Genomic DNA, 18,784 nt, shown 5'->3' with positions numbered 1-18,784 from the left:
TAAATTTTAATGTGAATAGCTACTAACTATAATGTATTACTGCTGAATTATAAGATGCTTTTCAGAATTATGAAGTGGTAAACCATTGTGTGGAAAGCAGTGAACCTTCCAGAACCAAAGGAAAGTTCTCTATGGAAGGGCCTATTAGTAATGAAATTGTCACATCTCCTTACCTGGAAGAAGCAGAATAAAGATGTCAGGCACTGGGTCTTTGCTCAGAGGTGGAAAAAGGCAGAACAAATGTCCTCTTAGGCAGGGTGTTACTTACGTGGCTTATTGAAATCTGAGTTACTACTACTCATTGTTTTAAATGACTGTGGAAATGAGACTCATCTTCTCAATAGACGTGTGTACTCTTTGGCAACATCATGTGCTTATTCCTTGTAAGGTGCTCATAAAAACAAGTCACCTCTCTGAGGCTGGCAGCAGTGTTCTCATTCAGAAAAGCCGCAGCTCTAAGAGCTGCGAGCCCCTCACATACATTCTCTGCTGCTGGGCCTTGAGGGGATCGCTGGATGAGATCCTAGGCTGGACGGGTGGGTCTCTGAACATCTAGAAGGTGATGGCAACTTGTTGAAGGATTTTTCTTACACAGGAGGATGACCGTATCAGAATCACATTCCAGAAGAGTCCTTGTAGCTGTAGTGACCCTCGTTGCCTTTGTTAATGAGAAATTGATAGGATTGCAGCTGGCCCCAAACCTCAGGCGCTGGGATGTCTGGTTTGGCCCTGAGAAGTTTGCTTAGGAGGCAGCTTGGGCTGCAGAGGAGGAGAGGCAGCGCCTGAGCACCATCATTCAGAGTCAGTTAAGGAAGAACAAGTCCAGGCCAGAATTTGGACCAGAGGTTTGGCACTGGAGGAGGGAGGAAACAGTGGACACCAAAAAGGATGTATTACGAGAAGCTGTAGAGTCTTTTTTCCAATTATGTTACTGTTTCTTTAAGATATGTGTGCATTTAGGTAAGTTTACTAAGAAGAAGCTTAAATCAATTAAAATATTCACAACTCTGCCCTTAGCGATGTTTTCTGTACGCGGCTTCTCCCATCAGTCATCACGGAAGCAGCGGTCAGTTGAGTATTAATATTTCAGTGAACATAGCTAGCCTTGAATTATCTAGTACCATTCTAGATCAGAGGTGGATGCATGCCTGTTTTGCTGTCGTAGGGTATCTCAGAAACTCAGCGTGCCAGCTTCTGTTATCAAAATTAGTTATTAGAAGCTGTGAACCTCTGCTATTTTCCCAGATGAAAAGTTGGATTCCAGAGAATTTCTCTGTGGCCTTTATTTTGTGTGAATCCAAGAACTTGCCTTAACTTTCCGAAATGAATTTATTTTCCGTCCACTGGACACTATTTTAATAATTTGAGGGTAAGAAAAAAAGAAAATCTACATTGGAGGTGAGTTTTTTTTTGAAGTTTGTTTCCATAATCTTTTTTTTTTTTTTTGATGAATTCTTTTAATAGAACCAAAGTTAACAGTCATTTATAAACTTAAGTGAAAATTTCACTCGTACTTCTCCAGATTGGAGGGCCTAGTATTCTGTCTGGTACCCTCAACTTTGTCCTGGCTCCTGCTAATAGCTGACCCTCCACACTTTCTCTTCTGCGTGTGTTATAGCTAAATTCCACGTTAATAATGTGTGGCTGTCTTCTTGTGTATTACGTAAAGAGAAGATAATGAAGACCAATGAGAAGATAACCTTCAGTTGCTGTACATTTTCTTAGCAGTTCTTTGCTGGACTACATCTGTTCTAGCAACAAGATACCTTTCTTAATAAATTAGAAAAAAAAATAGTGATTCATCTCTCCTGTGAATTATTTATTTTCTTTGACAGAAAAGGACGAGCCTCCGCTTAGCAAGGCCGGGCAGGATGTGGTTTTGCATCTGCCCGCAGATGGGGTGATTTTGGATGGCCGCGAAAGCACAGATGACCACGCCATCATCCAGTATGAGTGGACACTGCTGCAGGGTGACCCTTCAATGGACTTGAAGGTAATTCATGTGGTCATGTGATGAAAACTAATGTTTCAGTGGAGTGGTCTTTCATAATGTCCTTCCGCTTATGTTTCCAAAATGTCTGTAAACTAGCAGAAGAGGTGTAAAGTGGAGAAAGTATAAAAGTGACTGTCCAAAAAATGGTTTATTCTGTAAATTTACTTTTCTGCTGAGTAAACAGGGATCCTGACCATTTGTTTTGAAGCTTGCCCTGTTCTTGTTGCTTTTTTTTGTTGGCTTCTCCAGAATACAAAAGACACTTCAACCCACACATCTGTGGACAGCTAGTCTTTGACAAAGGAGCCAAGAACATACAATGGAGAAAAGAAAGTCTCTTCAACAAATGTTGTTGGGAAAACTGGATTGCCACATGCAAAAAAATGAAAGTAGACCCTTACCTTACACCATACACAAAAATTAACTCCAAATGGATTAAAGACTTGAATGTAAGACCTGAAACTATGAAACTTCTAGAAGAAAACATAGACAGTACGCTCTTCGACATCGGTCTTAGCAACATATTTTCAAGCACCATGTCTGACCGGGCAAGAGAAACAATAGAAAAAATAAACAAATGGGACTACATCAAGCCAAAAAGCTTCTGCACAGCAAAGGAAACCATCAACAAAACGAAAAGACAACCTAGTAATTGGGAGAGAAGATATTTGCAAACCATACATCTGATAAGGGCTTAATCTCCAAAATATATAAAGAACTCGTGCATCTCAACAACAAAAAAACTACCAACCCAATTAAAAATGGGCAAAAGACCTGAACAGACATTTCTCCAAAGAAGATATACACATGGCCAACAGGCACATGAAAAGATGTTCAAAATCATTAACTATCAGGGAAATGTAAATCAAAACTACAATGAGATATCACCTCACGCCCGTCAGAATGGCTGTAATTAACAAGACAGGAAACAACATGTGTTGGAGAGGATGTGGAGAGAAGGGAACTCTCGTACACTGCTGGTGGGAGTGCAAACTGGTGCAGCCACTATGGAAAGCAGTATGGAGATTCCTCAAAAAATCAAGAATAGAACTACCATATGATCCAGCTATTCCACTGCTGGGTATTTATCCAAAGAACTTGAAAACACCAATGCATAAAGATACATGCACCCCTGTGTTCATTGCAGCATTATTCACAATAGCCAAGCCATGGAAGCAACCTAAGTGCCCATCAAGGGACGAATGGATGAAGAAGATGTGGTTTATATACACAATGGAATACTACTCAGCCATAAGAAACGATGAAATCCAGCCATTTGTGACAACATGGATGGACATTGAGGGTATTATGCAAAGTGAAATAAGTCAGAAGGAGGTCAAATACCGTATGATTTCCTTCATTAAGTAGTAGATAATAACAACAATAAACAAACACATAGAGACAGAGATTGGATTGGTGGTTACCAGAGGGGAAGGGGGGAGGGAGGAGGGCAAAAGGGATAATTCGGCACATGTGTGTGGTGATGGGTTGTAATTAGTATTTGGGTGGTGAACATGATGTAATCTATGCAGGAATAGAAGTATAATGATGTACACCTGAAATTTATACAATATTATAAACCAATGTTACTGCAATAAACAAAAAATTTAAAAAAAAGTGTAAATTAAAAAAAACACACTTCAGGGAGAAAAACTCATGCTTTGTTTTAATGACTCGGATTGCTTTTATTTATTTATTTATTTATTTATTTATTTATTTATTTATTTATGTGAGGAAGATCAGCCCTGAGCTAACATCCGATGCCAATCCTCCTCTTTTTGCTGAGGAAGATTGGCCCTGGGCTAACATCTGTTGCCAATCCTCCTCCTTTTGCTGAGGAAGACTGGCCCTGGGCTAACAGCCATGCCCATCTTCGTCTACTTTATATGGGACGCCGCCACAGCATGGCTTGACAAACGGTGCGTCAGTGAGCAACCGGGATCCGAACCTGTGAACCCTGGGCTGCCGCAGCGGAACGCGCGCACTTAACTGCTGCACCAGCGGGCCGGCCCCTCAGATTACTTTTTGTATCCTGGCTTTTTTATTATTTTATTGAGGTAATATTGGCTTCTAACATTGTGTAAATTTCAGGTGTACATTATTGTATTTCAGCTTCTGCAATAGACTGCGTCGTGTTCACCACCAGTAATCTAGTTTTATCTGTCACCATACATATGTGCCCCTTTACCCCTTCCACCTACCCTGCACCCCCTCCCCCTCTAGTAACCACCATCAGATTACTTTTTAAAAATTTTGGTTCTTCTTTTCTTAGTACAAGATCCAGATAGAAAATTCATTCATCAAACATTCACTGAGTTTCTAGCCTTAGACCTTAGGTGCTGCTAGAGGTGAGAAGATGAAGAAAGCACAGTTCGTTGTTCAAACCACCCTGGTAAGAAAGGCCTGGGGTGCCCAGGAAGGGCTTTCACACGGATATAGGGAGTGGAGTCCCTGTGAAATGCCTGAAATGTTGGCTTTTTCCTATATTTCTTCTATTTCTAGTTTTACGTATGTTTCCACATACTGTTAGGAGCTGAGGTTGCCCGCTCCTTTCATTTTATGTGCCGTTTCTTCGTGCTTCTAGCTCTTCTTCCTAAGTAAGCAGCTTTGCTTACGTCTAAAAGCATTTTTAAATTTCAATGTAAAAACGATTCTTCTCTGATTGGGTTGAGTTAGAGGCATAAACGGGAAATGAGGGCAGAGTTAGGAAAAACTGGTTGTAAACATATTCTGAAACAGTAACACAGAAGTATAATTTGGTTGGGTTGTAGGGGGAAGAATAAGTTCAGTTTTTCCCTCTGTTCTCTACTTCTGGAGGCTTCTAATCACGGCTAATCTTATAGGTGGACCACTGTCTACATGGTGTGTTTTGAAGAGTAAGAGAAAGGCCCAGTCCAAAAATATTTCTCCCTTTGATTCAAGAAATCTCAAGATAAGCAATTTAGTTCTGTCTTAATTACCACCTTCTCTGGTCCTGCTTTTTTTGAAATCGATCTTCCTCTGGGCAGCATATTATAAGAGAAATCCTCAGCTCTTGAGGAAACTGTCTTAAAATCACCTTCCTCCAGAATTGAGAAAGATGGCAAGTCAGAGTTCTGTTCTTGTGAATAGGATCTAACTCCACCATCTGACCACGTGTACCTGGGAAAGTACAGATTGTTGAATTCATTTTGCTCTGGCCTCTTACAGTCCATTGACTGCATCTCCACCTCAGTCCTATGGCCACACTCAGCATCCCCTGTCACACGCACCTTACAAGTCCCCACTCTGATCCACCCTGCCCTCTCCTCTCATATCCCAGGGCACTGAACTCCACAACTGCTGCCTTCAGCAGTCTCAGATCTTCTGTCTGCATTCAGGTCGACCAGCTGGGACAGAGCCTCTTGTCTCTCATGGCACCTTACTCAAGGATGCAGGGCTCACTCAACACATTCTACTAAGGTCGTCATCTGCTACCATGTTCCCTTCTGTTCCTGTCTAAGTCCCAAGAAGCAATAAATAGTGGTGTAACCTGTGGCATTGCTGCCATCTAGCAAGGCCTGCTGGATTCAGAGCCAGAGTTGAAGGGAGTGAGAGCTGCCCCACCACCTTGACTTGGGCAGATCTGTGCTTTATGACCTGCCCTTTGCACTACCACTGGCTCCTCTGATTCAGCCTCACACCCCTGTGGCCATAGGGAAAGGTCATAATTGCCCCTTCCCTTACAACCATGTGGACAGAGGTGGGAGGGAAAGTTTCCAGAAGAGCGGGGTGCCAGGCCCCCATCCCACTGGAGCTCAGGTCTCCTGACCACTGTGGTGACTAAGGCAAGAGACAGGACAGGTTCCAACTGGGGTGGTAACAGTAGACATGATGAAGCGGTCAAACTCTGGATATATTTTTAAAGTAGAGCCAACAGCATTTCCTGATGAATTGGATGTGCAATATTAAAGAAAAGAGTGGTTAAATGTGCCCCAAAGGTCGCAAACCACACAGTTCTTGTCTCATTTAAATCTTACTCATCGGAATCTCTGATCTCTGATTGTTCTCAGACTGATGACTTGTTCTCAGACTGATGACACTTTCATCTCAGGACGTTCTTGTTTCTGAGGCTCAGTTGCCCACTCCAGACTCTTTGAAAGTTGTCTTTCTGTCGTCAGCTTTCTCTCTGCTGGCCCTGTGGGTAGTGTTTCAGAACTCACATAGTCACCCCCGTTTGATATTCTCTCGGCGGAGTTGGGCCTGAAGACCAGCTAACAGAATGGCAGTGACTGCTGCTTACCATCTCTCTGACATAGACAGGAAAGGCCGGGGGCCTTGTCTGCAGCTCTCCAGCTTAAAGCTTTTGCAAGGAAAGGGATGGGACAGCTTGTAGACAGTTTTACAACTGGAGGTCTCAATTCTGTCACTGTCTCAGTGAATGAAAGTCACTTTACTGAGGTTTCGTTTCCCTGTCTCTAAAAACAGGGTCATGTCATTCAGCTTGAGATGAGAATCAGCCAATGGAGATAGTGGATATATTTAAGCATTTACTGTATTAATTTTTTTATATCAAAAAAAAGAAAATTTTATTTTGTATTTTTGATTTGTATTACATTTAAGCCCAATATTAAGGTCTTTTTACGTGGTTATCTCATTTGATCCCTATAAGGTAGGTGCTACTATTACTTCCATTTTACAGATGAAGAAACTGAGACTTAGGTTAAGTGACTTGTGCAAGATCACACAGCTGGTGCATGGTAAGGCTGGTGTTTAAACCCAGCTCTGTTGGACGCCAGACTCTGTGCTTCTAACCACTTCATCCGCGTTTCTTCCAGTGTGATGGGCGGATCACCTGGGGGTGCTTGTTAACGTGTAGATTCCCAGATCCCACTCTCCAGACCCCGTGACTCAGACTCTGAAGCTGGGACCTGGAAATCTGTCCCTTAACAGAAGCTCTGGGTGATCACTGAGCAGCCTGAACTGTGACAACCACTGTGTCTCATTACATCATCTCTAATGATTGTAAAGCATTCTGCTCGTGTGTGTGTGGAGTACTGACCAATCCTCCAAGCCAAGGTGGTGTGCAAGAGTCCAAATTCTGGGATTTCAAAAATAAAAGCAAGCAGATGACAGTTACAATAGGGCAACTCTCTGTACTTTCAAGTCCATTAATGTGTAAATGTAAAAATATATATAATGGTCAGAGTTTGTTTGTAGAGAATAATGTCCAGACTAGTTCATTTAACAGAAAGGAATTTTTTTTAAAAAAGGATATTAAGCAGTTAATAGTATCATTGGGAGGGCTGAAAAACCAGCCTTTAGATTGGGCATCCAGAAGTGACTCCTAAAATCCCACCACAGAACTGAAGCTATTGCTCTGCCGTGGTCAGGAAACTGCCTGCAAAGTGGGGTGAGGAGAGCAGGGGTCCAGAGGGAGCCCTGGGCTCAGAGAGTGAGCAGAAGTGAAGCCCACGAGGGTGATTGGTGAGGATGTTGGGAGAACTCGGACCCAGAAATGGAAACCAGGGAAGTGGGGAGTTCCAGAACACAGGAAGGGCCAACATTGTTAAATACAGAAAGAGGGCCAGGGGAAAAAATAAAAGACGAGACTAATAAGTATAGTTAACCTTGATGAATAGGTGACCTTTGCTGGGTCAGTTGGTGAGTTTTAGCAGCACAGTTTCAGGGCAATGGTGGGGAAAGAAGCCAGACGGGTGGGATGAAGAATAAATGGAAAATGAGCAGATGAACCAGCACGAGCAGCATGGACAACCCTTTGAAGAAGTTAAGTTGAAATGGAAAGGAAATAAGATTGTGGCTAGAGAAGATCTTGGAGTGTAGGGAGCTTTTTATTGTTGTTTTGTTTGTTTGTTAGGTCTAGAGAAACTTGAGCATAGCAATGGCAGGGCCATTTGAAAGAGAAATTGATTGATGAGTCAGTGTTCTGAAGGTCAGATAGAGAAAGGGGTCAAGGACTAGATGGAGGGGTTGGTCTGGAGTGCAAGAGGGACGGCTCATCTTAGGGCTGGAGGTGGGGAGGTGATAATGGGTTCTGATACAGATACATCCCCAGGATGGGGTGAGTGACGAATATAATTATGGTCTTAATTTTCTTCTAGAAGTAGGCGAAGTCACCTTCTGAGAAGGAAGGGAGTAGATAGGGGGTGTGGAGCTTGGAGGAGGGGCAGTTTGGAACAGCGGCTGCTAAGGACAAGTGAAGGATTGTCAGTCAAGTATATTGTCGGCCCAGATAAAATCGGAAATTGTGAATTCAAAGTAGGGCTAAATTGCCAAAATAGTGTAGGATTAATATTCCACAGCCCTGGACCAGGAGTGGAAAGGTGGGTCCTGGGACTGCTCCAAGGCCGACACTGATTTCCAGTTCACGATGATGTTGGACTCCGTGCCTCAGATCTCCTAACTAAACGTGATGTTTCCTATTTGGTGTCAGGTGCCTCAGTCAGGAACCCTGAAGCTGTCCCACTTACAGGAAGGAGTGTACACCTTTCAGCTCACTGTGACGGACACTGCTGGGCAGAGAAGCTCCGACAACGTCTCGGTGACAGTGCTTCCCATGGCCTTTTCCACGGGAGGTGAGAAGACAGTCCTTTTCTTGCATTCCCAATGATCAGCAGACACTGGGCTGTTTACGGAAGGATGGTGTTGGATTTTATATTCTGACTGTGCATTTCATTGGTTCTTCCATGGGAATCTTTATTAAAAATATAATAACAAAAATAGGCTCCATTATATTTTGGGCTAAGTGACCCTGCTGGACTGGGGAGGGAGCACTCCAGGGGATGAGAATAGACGTGATCTGTGGGACCCTATAGACGCTCCATCTTTTCTTGACTAGCTTTCATGAAAGACAATCGTCTGGCTTTCCCAGGAGACGATCTTGTTTAAAGGTGGGTGGCCTATTTGATATGTGTGTTCGAAGAATGCAGGTAATGGGTACATTTAAGACAAATTAAAATATATGAAGTACATGTGTCAATTTAAAAGGAATATTTAACAATTTTTTTCATGGACTCTTCACAGTTGCACAGATACATTAATAATATGGCTTTACATTTATATGATGGGTCTCACATCCTGTTGCACAATGTAAACTCTTTTATCTCATTTGTCTATGTTTATTACTTTCCCAAACATCTACATTTCTAAGATTAGCTCATCAAGTTTAAAAAAACGTTACATGAACTTGGCAGCACTAAAGATGTAGGGGTATCGCAGAGAGAACCCCCCATAATCCACTTCTGAGAAGTGCTGAGATGTTGCATATTTCAGGGTCCTGTCACTTGGCCACTGGATGTTTTCTTAGTGTCTGCAGTGCACAGGAACTGTGTGAGCACTGGGCATGGAGTGGTCCACGCCATAGACCTCATCTCTGTCCCCATGTAGTGAACCTTCACCATCACTAGCCATGGCTCTGATAACCTGAACCATGTCTCTGTCATCCTTGATTCCTCACTATTTGGGTGGAACTTAAGCCAGCACTTGGAAGAATAAGGATAAAAAGATTGGAATATGACTGTGATTTAGTGGACGATTGCTGATCTTGTCTTCCATCAAAGACATAGGACAGTATGCATATTGGAAATGAAGGAAGGAGATTTTAGAATCCCAAGGACTCGGCAGCCTCGTTAATTTGCCTTCCTCAGGGATACAGAGCATAAGCAGCATTCAGAACTTTGTTGGCTGACTCCCTGTCCAGCCAAGGTTTCAGCTTACTGTGAGGAAGGAGGGGTGACTGCACATGGACAGGCCAGACACCAGCTCCTGCCCACGGCAGCACTGTGAGGCAGTGATGGTGAGTAAGCAAAGCTGTCCATCCCAGCCCACATTCAAGCAGGCCCTGTTATTCATTGTAGCTGCACAGAAGAGCCAGACAGTTATTCAGAGCACTTTTGAGTTCTGGTGTGCTGGACATGCACCAGGGCCATTGGAAGCGTGGCATTGGCTCCAGCCAGTCACTCCCCAGTGGAGGACCACTAGGCCCACAGGACTGTCCCCCTGCAACCCAATGCTTGTCTGGGCAGGGACCAAGTCAGGTGCTGATTCTGGGAGGAAAGTGCTCATGGGGAGAAGACACAGATTCCCCGTCATCCCCTACAGAAATCAGGGAAGGATTGCTGTCGTACAACCGAGGTGCCTGCGAGGGAGAAAGGGCCCGTGCTGGAATAAGGATGGCTAACCCCTCACCAGCCACTTGTCTGCCCTGGTTTGTTTCCTCAGCCCTCCTTCCCCTCCTTTCCAAGCTCTGAAGGCAAATAGCCAGTTGTCCATTCTGGCCTTTCTCCAAGATGATACTGTATTTGAAGTGGCAGAGAGTGATATGAATCACTTTTAATTACTGAAAGGCCACTTGGGTATAGATCTTATGTGTATAACTTTATATAGGAAATAAAAAGAATGGCTGTCGTCCTAACTGCTGTCTGGAATCACTCACTGGTTAAACTGGAATAACAACTATGAACTAAAGTTAATACAACACCACAGAGAGACACTGAAAACCAGGGCTGCTTCTCTCCCCTCTATTATATATTGATCTTGCAGTTAATGACCCAGCTATAATAATACCAAGGGTGGCACCTTCTGGGTAAACAGAGAGCACACACCCCTGCTTATGTGATGATAACTTGCTTCAACTTTGGCTCTAGAGGCTGCGTGTTTTCAAGCTTTGGGAAAAAAATCTATTCAAATAGCAAGGCAACAAGCACTTCCAATATGATCTAGATCAGTGGTCTCCAAATAGGATCCCCTACAGATGGCCAAGACATTTTTAGGATGGAAAAGAAGACACCAGACTTATGTTTTTATTAATTTTTAATATTATTTAAATTTTCAGTATATTTTACATGTACAATATGTTAGTACAGCAGTACATGCATATTATTTATAGATTGAAGATCTATAATTGGCGAAGATCTGTTGGTGTTTACCAATGTATTATTGATCGAGATGCATGGTCAAAAAGTTTGGAGACCACTAGTCCAGAAATAGATGGATAAATTACAAATATGGATCTGTCCCAAAACTACCAAGGAATCAGTAAAAGCTTGAGATATTTAGGATTTTCACGTCCTGAATTTAAGAAATATGAAAAATAGCTATGTCTTGCTTGGACACAGAATCCCCTCCACTTTTCCTCCTAGCGCCTTCCCTGTGACTGAGCACACTCTGTTTCTAGGCCCAAGTTCTCAGTCACAACTGAGGCTCTTTGCTTCCTCTGCTTTCTCAGGAATCTACCACCATAACTTTTCTTTACTCTCTTCTTCCTCCTGGATCAGGACATCTTCAAATTGCCCTGCACCCAGATGGACTCCTTTCCCAGCCTTTTGATTCCACTGTTTTCCAATGGAATATGTTTCCAAGATTTAGCTTGGGCGTGTATACTAGGCTCAGCTGTTTGTCTCAGTGGAATATCATCATTTACCCCTCTCCCATGTCCTGAGAGAACTGTCCAGTCCATCTGTCCCTGGAAAGTTATGGAACTCTTCCTGACCTACTTCTAGCCTAATACCTTTAATCTGCATTAGAGGTGCCAGAAAGTCTCCCAGTTCTTGTAAAGTTGGCTGAATCTGCAATATAGTACAGGGCGAACGAGGAGGATGCCTTTCAAGAAAGTCCATGTGGCTCCTATGAATTGCACTGTGGATTCAAACCTCCTAAGAACTCCAAAAAGGAGATAATTTCATTATTTGAAGAAAATTAATTTATACCAGATAGTAGCTAAAGATTCTGTTTGTTCTATACAGCGCCAAGGATGTATGGTAGTCAGCATATAGGGTTTAATAGTAAAAGGTTAATCTCAGTAAAAGTTATTACTTAGGAAACAAGAATGCAAGACATAGCATGTAGAAGGTCTGGATGGAGGAGCTCAGAGCTGCTGCTCCTCTGTTCCCATTTCTTAGGCAATGTCGGCTTGGAGAACTGCCCTAAGATGAAGAGCCCATGGTGATTCCTGAGAATTAAGTCAGGAGGGCCAAGAGGAGACCCCCTAACCTTTCCAGAACCCACTGCTCCATCCAGCTCCAACTGTTAGGTGTTTCCTTGCTGTCTGCATCTCACGCATACCCAAATGCATTTCATCACATGTTAGTCTCTGTTAATCTTGACTCAGGGGAAGTCTTACCTCTCCTGCACTCCTGTGACCTGAGACTCGTTTATAAACAGGATGCTTGAACGTTTGCTCACGCTACCACTTCTTTTGTGACGATGGCTGTTGCATTGATATCACGCTGGCTTGTGATGGAGTGGGGCAGTGTCCTGATGGGTCTGATGAAGCTTTCTGTCAAAATTGTGAGTCGGCTGCATTGCATTTTGAGGCAAGGGGTGGAAGGCATGTGTATATTCTCATAATACAATGTGAACTCAATATTGTACTTTTTCTGCCCAGTTTCAGGGATAACTTTACGTGAACAAGCTGTGCCTTAAATTAAATGAGCATTTACCATGACTCTCTAGTCTGAGTGACAAATGTCAAATTTTTGATATTGCTTACATTTTTCAAAAATTGCTTTCAATTTTCCAAAAGATTCTTCCCCATCCTAAAAATGCTGTATAGCATATGCTCTTTTAACAACTGAAGTGAGTTAACATTTTGTTTTGATAATTTTTAGACAGTTTATGGCATCCTAGGGTGTGGCTCAGTCAGAGCTGTAAACCAGTCTTATTATGTCTTGCACATAAAGTCACCGCAAGGGAGAAGAGAAGCTGCGGAAAGTTCCATGAAGTTCTGGCTTGAGGAAGGATGAAGAATCTCAAAACCTTAGGTTTAAGTTTTGTCTTTGTCAATTTATGTATGACATTTAGAAAGTTAATTATTGGAAGAAGGGAGAACAGACTACTCATTTGAAAATGAGAGAGAGAAGGTTTTTATGGGGCTCTGACATGTCTTAGATGGATAGGTTTATTCCCAAATATCCATGACTTTAAATCTACTACAGATTTAGTGGTTTTAGTTAAAGTTCAGAAAAGAAACCCAACAACTGACAGTAGCTCTTCATGCTTCAGTGAGCCTTGACCAGAAGATGGGGACCCACACAACTACTGTCCAGCCTAGAACCACAGGACCAAATGAAGATACCAGGGGGGGCTCCTTGTTGGAGAAGTCCCAGAAAGACACTGCCCCAAACCAGCCCCCTGCGTTGTCAAACACGGAGAAGAGGAATCATTCCGCCTTCTGGGGACCAGAGAGTCAGATTGATCCCAGGATGCCAGGTAAGGACTCGAGGCAGGTTCTCCACAAAGAGCCTCATTGTCTATAATGACACATGGCTCAAAATCAAAGTTATATTTGAAGAGCGGTAAGGAAATATCTTAAAAGAAAGAAGAGAGTTAAAATGAAGAATTTAGCCAAAAAGATAAAATAAAGACACCTGACACTTGTGCTGATTATTTATGGTAAGGTACACCTTCTTCATACATTCCTACATTCCTACATCTATGTATGCATACTCCAGAGATGCCAATACATTTATTTGTAAATACATTAGAGTTGGGAAGTTTTAACACATATGTTACGGAAACTAATACCCTAAGGGTTAAATTTTAGGTTATTTTGAGATGAAGCAGCATAACCCCTACATGTAAATCCTCTTCACACTGAGCAAGTGAATGTAAAGAAACTATGACGTCATGTTGACATGGTTGCATGTGGTAGTAATTCAGGGTTATGCCTCCAATTTAAATAAATCTGTGATTTTTTAATTTTTTAAATAAGGCTAACAAGACTTTTAAATACATTCACACTGCAGAAACATTACAGGATTCTATCATTTTAAATGTCTTTTTTACACCTTTATATTTTCATGATTATATGACATACGAGACGGAAATATAGATGATCACGTTCCTGTATACTTTTGTGACTGTCTTTTCAGTACTCAAACTCCGCATACATTGTACTGAAATAATCTGTCACTATTTTAATAACTTCTTTATGACAATTTTTTGTTCATTGCAGAACTGCAAATAATTAAAAAGAAAAATGACTTAAAATACTACTCTTTATTGAAAATGACTAATATTTTGGCATATTTTCTTCCAATCTTTTGTTTATCTACGTTGTGGATTTTAAATGTCTCCATACAAATATGTCCACAAAATATTCCATGAGGGGCTTTTCTTTCTGCCAGTTGAGGTTCAGGGCGCTTCAGATGCCTGCGTTTGGTCTCTTCCTTGTTGGTGCTGCCACCTACTGGTCCAGTCCGTAGCTCCATGCAAACCTTGGGATTTGTTTACTCCATTTTCTCCATATGGAAGGTCTGTGTGGAGGAGACAGTCAGGGGAGACCAGGTGTTTCTGGCAGGAGAGTTGGAGAGTTGACGGAGAGAACTAAGCTCTTGGAGGCCAGGATGGAGAAGTCTTGCTCCATCACTGTGGTAGAGAGGCTCACATGAGATGAAAGGATTAGCTAAGGACAGCATGGGGAGCACAGGCCAGGTCTCCCTCATTAGGTTCTCCTCTTGGCTCTGCCTTTAGAACCTTGAGTAAGTTGCTTCCTATCTCTGGACCTCAGTTTCCTCATCAGTTCATAAGGGATTTCACCAGATGACCCCTAAGGCCCCGTCTAGCATTGGAGTCTGTTTCAGGAATGACAAAGAGCCTGACGCTCATGCAGCACTCCATCAGCCCTGTCTGTGCTGGATACTGCTCAGTGATCCCAGCGCTGGCTCCTGGGGAGTGAGGACTCAGCCTCAGAATATTTTTGAAAATAGTGCTCCAGGTTGCCCCACCAGGTGATGGGGGTTGGTACCCGATGTGAAATGTATTTGTAATCTCTGCTTTTGTCTTTTTGATAATAAGCCTTTGCCGTTGGCTGTGAAGATGTAAGGAATGGAGTTTCACAGAGGTAGAAAGATTAGAAGTCCAGTGATTATTTATAATATGTATTGTTTTTCCCTAATTATTAAGGTAATATGTATTTACCATAGGAAATTTGGAAATACAGAAAAATATAAAGAAGAAAATGAACATCATCTAGCCAAACTCACCCTTAACAATTGGTTGCGTTTTCTTCTGGTTACTTTTATTTGTACACATACGTGCAGACATTTCTTCCCTTTTAACAAAATTAGGATAATAGTATTTTTACAAAACCTTTATTTTTCTCACTTATGAGCATTTTCATATGTGATTAGATATCCATCAAAAACACAAGTTTCGAAAGTCCAAGGTGAAGAGAGTGGGAAGAGAAGAATAGAAGTTTGTACACGTCAGAAAGGGCCTCAGAGGACGTGGTTTCTGTTTAGACAGCAGCCGTCCCCTCCCTCCCCCTCTGTTGTCACTAAGACCCCAGGCCTAGAACCCCCAGCCTCTGATTTCATGTGAGTTGAAATTATGTTCTACCCAGCATAACGTAAATAGACTGAAAATGCATGATTACTCATGCCCTGTGCCTCAGTGTTACAAGGATCATCAGCTGGTGCAGTAACTATGGAGATAAGTTCAATTTTCTGCTCCTCCTCCCCCACAGACATGCTGTGAGGATAAATAAGACTTAACTCAGTGAAGACACGCTAAAGAGATGCTAAGATTAAGACTAACAATGTAGTACAGAAAGTCATGAGATGCAGTTTTTCCCTATCACAGTGACAAAGGTGAAAAAGTATAATAATTAATTTGTTTATAGGAGTATAGAGAAACAAGTCTCCTGTGCTTTTGGTGGGATTAAATTTAGTACAGTCTTCCAGAGAGCAGTTTCTGAAGCCTTAAAACTGTGTAGCCTTGACCCAATTATTGTCCTCTAGGGAATTTATCCCAAGCATGTTACTAAGGATAAAATTAAGAGTGTGTGCAGATATTTGGTTACACAAGCGAGTGCCCACTCCGTCCACTCAGAGCTCTTGGTGGGGAGAGCACAGGGCTTCATGGTGCTGGTGTTTGCTTGAATGCAGCAGCACAGTGCTGATGTTGCTGGATGTGGTTGGAACTGTAGGGCCTGTTCTCTGTGTGGTCCAAGTCATCCACTGACAAGGCTGTCCTCTTGTATCTGACCCAGCTGGAGGAAAGAAATCTGGATTCCAGCACTTCAGGGTGCTAGAAAAGTAGTGTTGTATCCACATTCAGATTGAATCCGTGTTTTGGAAACTTGAGAATTCATGTCCAGCCCCGCAGGTCAGCACATTCTTTAAGGGTCTGGATTGAAGCAGGGCCTTAGGAGAATGCATGATTTCTGTATGGAGGGTACGGTTCTGCCTGCACTTTCTCTGATTCCCCTGCTAAATATGCCAAAGCCTGCCTGGTTAGCTTCTCTCTGGAGGTAAGTAGAGTGAGCAACTGAGACGTTTGCCTTATTATGGAAAGTATTTTATTCAGAGAGGATGGCCTTGTAAAGGCTACTTAAAAGGGTTTTTCCACATTCCTGGTATTTCATCTTTTCATTATGTTGGACTGTGTCTTTTTTTACTGAGAAACCATTTTGCAACTATAAAACAACATTTCTGGGAAGGTCGTTTCAATGTGTTGAGCCTGATCAGCAGCACAGCTGAACAGCCTGTTACCCTCCAATGTGGTGGCAGGAGTCAACTGGATTCTCAAATGGATGGAGGGTCCAGTTAAGGGAAATTCACTTACCACAAATGAAGATAATCAGATGGTTATTTCCATGAACTTATCAAGGGGAATAGGTCCTCTTTCATTCACCTATTCCCTTCTTTGGAAAATGTCATTTAATCAGCTATAATCAGCATCTGCTTTAGTGCACCCCACTATTTTGGGCACTTAGAGAAACGTGGGTCTTGGAAAAGGTATCCTCTACCTTCTCCAAGGTTCCAATGTAAACTTTGTGGTCACTGTACTGGGGATTCCATAATTTTTACTATTTGAAATCTATAGATGGTTTATACAGTAGAGTCTATCTTGTAACGTCTGACCCACTTGGGTCAGTCCCAGGGAACCACTTGGTTTTAAACCAAATGACATGGTTCATTTTATCGAGAAGTGAGTTGAAGATCTCCGGCATTCTGATGGGATTAGATTACCTGCCAGCCAAATACAAATCTATTCATGAACAGTAATGTTTTTCTTAGCCTGCCTTCACCAATGAACTTAGAAGTCCTTTTAACTAATCTTAGACAAGTTGTAGAGGCTTTTTCAAGGATGGCTAGTACAAAGAATTGAAAATGAGCAAAGAGAATGTCAATAAGGAGTTTTATGGCTATAATGAGGCCTTAATAACATTCCTAGTATAAGCAGACATGCAGGCCACTGCCCCTGGCTAGCTGAGATCTCTTCCTCGTACAATCCAGAACATTTCCTAAAGAGAGGTCCCTCTTACCTACTCTGCAGCCATGCAGTGTGGTCCTCCAGTGAATAGTGAGAAAGGACAACTCTGTTGTCTAGGTTAGTTGGCCATTGTTCACAGGAAACTATAGAACATTCTGGAAGGCAGACCTATATGGTAGCCACTTTCCAAGCTGTTATTTCCAACTTGCTTCCAGAACATGCCTGCATGTTCTGTGATGACTGAAAATGAAATTAAAACAACTTTCACCCACCTTCCAACTCCCTCTGTGAATGTGTAGCTATGCGTGATAGACAACACAATAGATCATTCAGAAGAGGGAAAAAACAATTTCCTAAGACATTAACTCTTCTAAAAGGATCATTACCAAAATGAATTATTTGCAAAAGCAAATGATATCATTGTCTCGTTTCCAAACAAAAACACAGGTTCATTTACCCACCCCATGGTAGGGCCAATAAAGAAAAAAAAAAACCTGAAACACCAGGCTTGTGGTAAGGAAAGAGGTTTACTATCAAAAGGCAGCCAAATGAGGAGATGGGAGTTAGAACTCAGATCCACCTCCTCGAAGGGAAAAAGGTAGAGGATTTTATCTGGGGTTTAGGTAGGGGAAGGAGAGCATGTGCTGGGGTTTTAGATAGGGGAGGGGTAGCATGTGGCCATGTTAGTTGGCACCTTCCCACAAGCCGTTTTGGCCTTGAAGACTGAATTTCTTTTCCCTTGACTGTCTGGATGTTTCTGGTTAGTTTTCGTTTTCAGCCTACATTTGGCCTTGTGAGGCTGAATCTTGATATCTGGACCTTGACTTCTTGGGAAAATCAGCTCACTCATATACCAAGGAGGGACAGAAAGACATAGTTAGTTTTAAACAACAGTTGATTATGCTAAATATACACAGCTGCAGTTAGCAAAGCTTATCTCAAAGCTTTTTGCTCTAGGGAAGATTTTTAACTTCTTCATGCCCGGTTTCAATCCCCACTGTCTAATGATCATTCCTCAATCTTGGGGAATGGGGGCAAAGACCTCTTTAGCTACTTCTTTCTGTGAAACAGTGAAGATCAAGATCAGAGGAATGAAACTATTTTTTTTGTTTTAAAATATTTTTAGGTACCAGTTGGGGAGAGCAAGATATGCTTTGCATGACTAATATTTCATTACTCTGATCAATGACTTTGGAACAATACTTAAGTTTACTTTTTATAATTACATAGATGATGAAACATATTAGCAAAATAGCCCATGTTTTAGTATCCCCTCCATAATGGACCTCAATCCTTGGGGAATCTAGGAGGAAAGGCCTGTAAACCAATTAAGGTTAGTGATCAGAACCTCAGGTGAAATATGATATAGCCAAGTAGCCTGCTGTCTAATAGTCCAACAAGTAAAGTAACAACCTGGGAGTTATTCATTACTTATCTTTAGGATACCATTTTCTGGACAGCAATGTGTGGTTTGTCAGGGGTTCATTTGTCCATTCAGAGAAGTTGGTGTCTAGAGTATGAAGCCAGCCAAGGTTTGGGTGATCCCTGTTCTGATTTTTTTTTTTTTTGTGAAGAAGATCAGCCCTGAGCTAACAT

The 18,784-nt window shown here is 42.1% G+C and overlaps 1 protein-coding gene across 2 annotated transcripts in view; it reads left to right on the top strand.

Annotated features, from left to right (window-relative positions):
• Positions 1–18,784, top strand: part of LRP11 (LDL receptor related protein 11) — a 43,371-nt gene that overhangs the window by 7,025 nt on the left and 17,562 nt on the right. Inside the window, exons 2-5 of one of the 2 annotated variants that reach the window (XM_087425235.1) lie at positions 1,836–1,993; positions 8,406–8,547; positions 12,134–12,259; positions 12,974–13,180. In XM_087425235.1, the coding sequence (XP_087281361.1) occupies positions 1,836–1,993; positions 8,406–8,547; positions 12,134–12,259; positions 12,974–13,180 (633 nt within the window). The remainder of the gene's footprint in view (positions 1–1,835; positions 1,994–8,405; positions 8,548–12,133; positions 12,260–12,973; positions 13,181–18,784) is intronic. The other variant, XM_087425236.1, reaches the window with a different exon arrangement.

This window comes from Ceratotherium simum, chromosome 38, assembly GCF_057802395.1.
Source record: "Ceratotherium simum simum isolate JZ-2026a chromosome 38, ASM5780239v1, whole genome shotgun sequence".
NCBI lineage: Eukaryota > Metazoa > Chordata > Mammalia > Perissodactyla > Rhinocerotidae > Ceratotherium > Ceratotherium simum.
The sequence above is the reverse complement of the archived record's forward strand: the minus strand, read 5'-3'. Positions and strand labels throughout refer to the sequence as shown.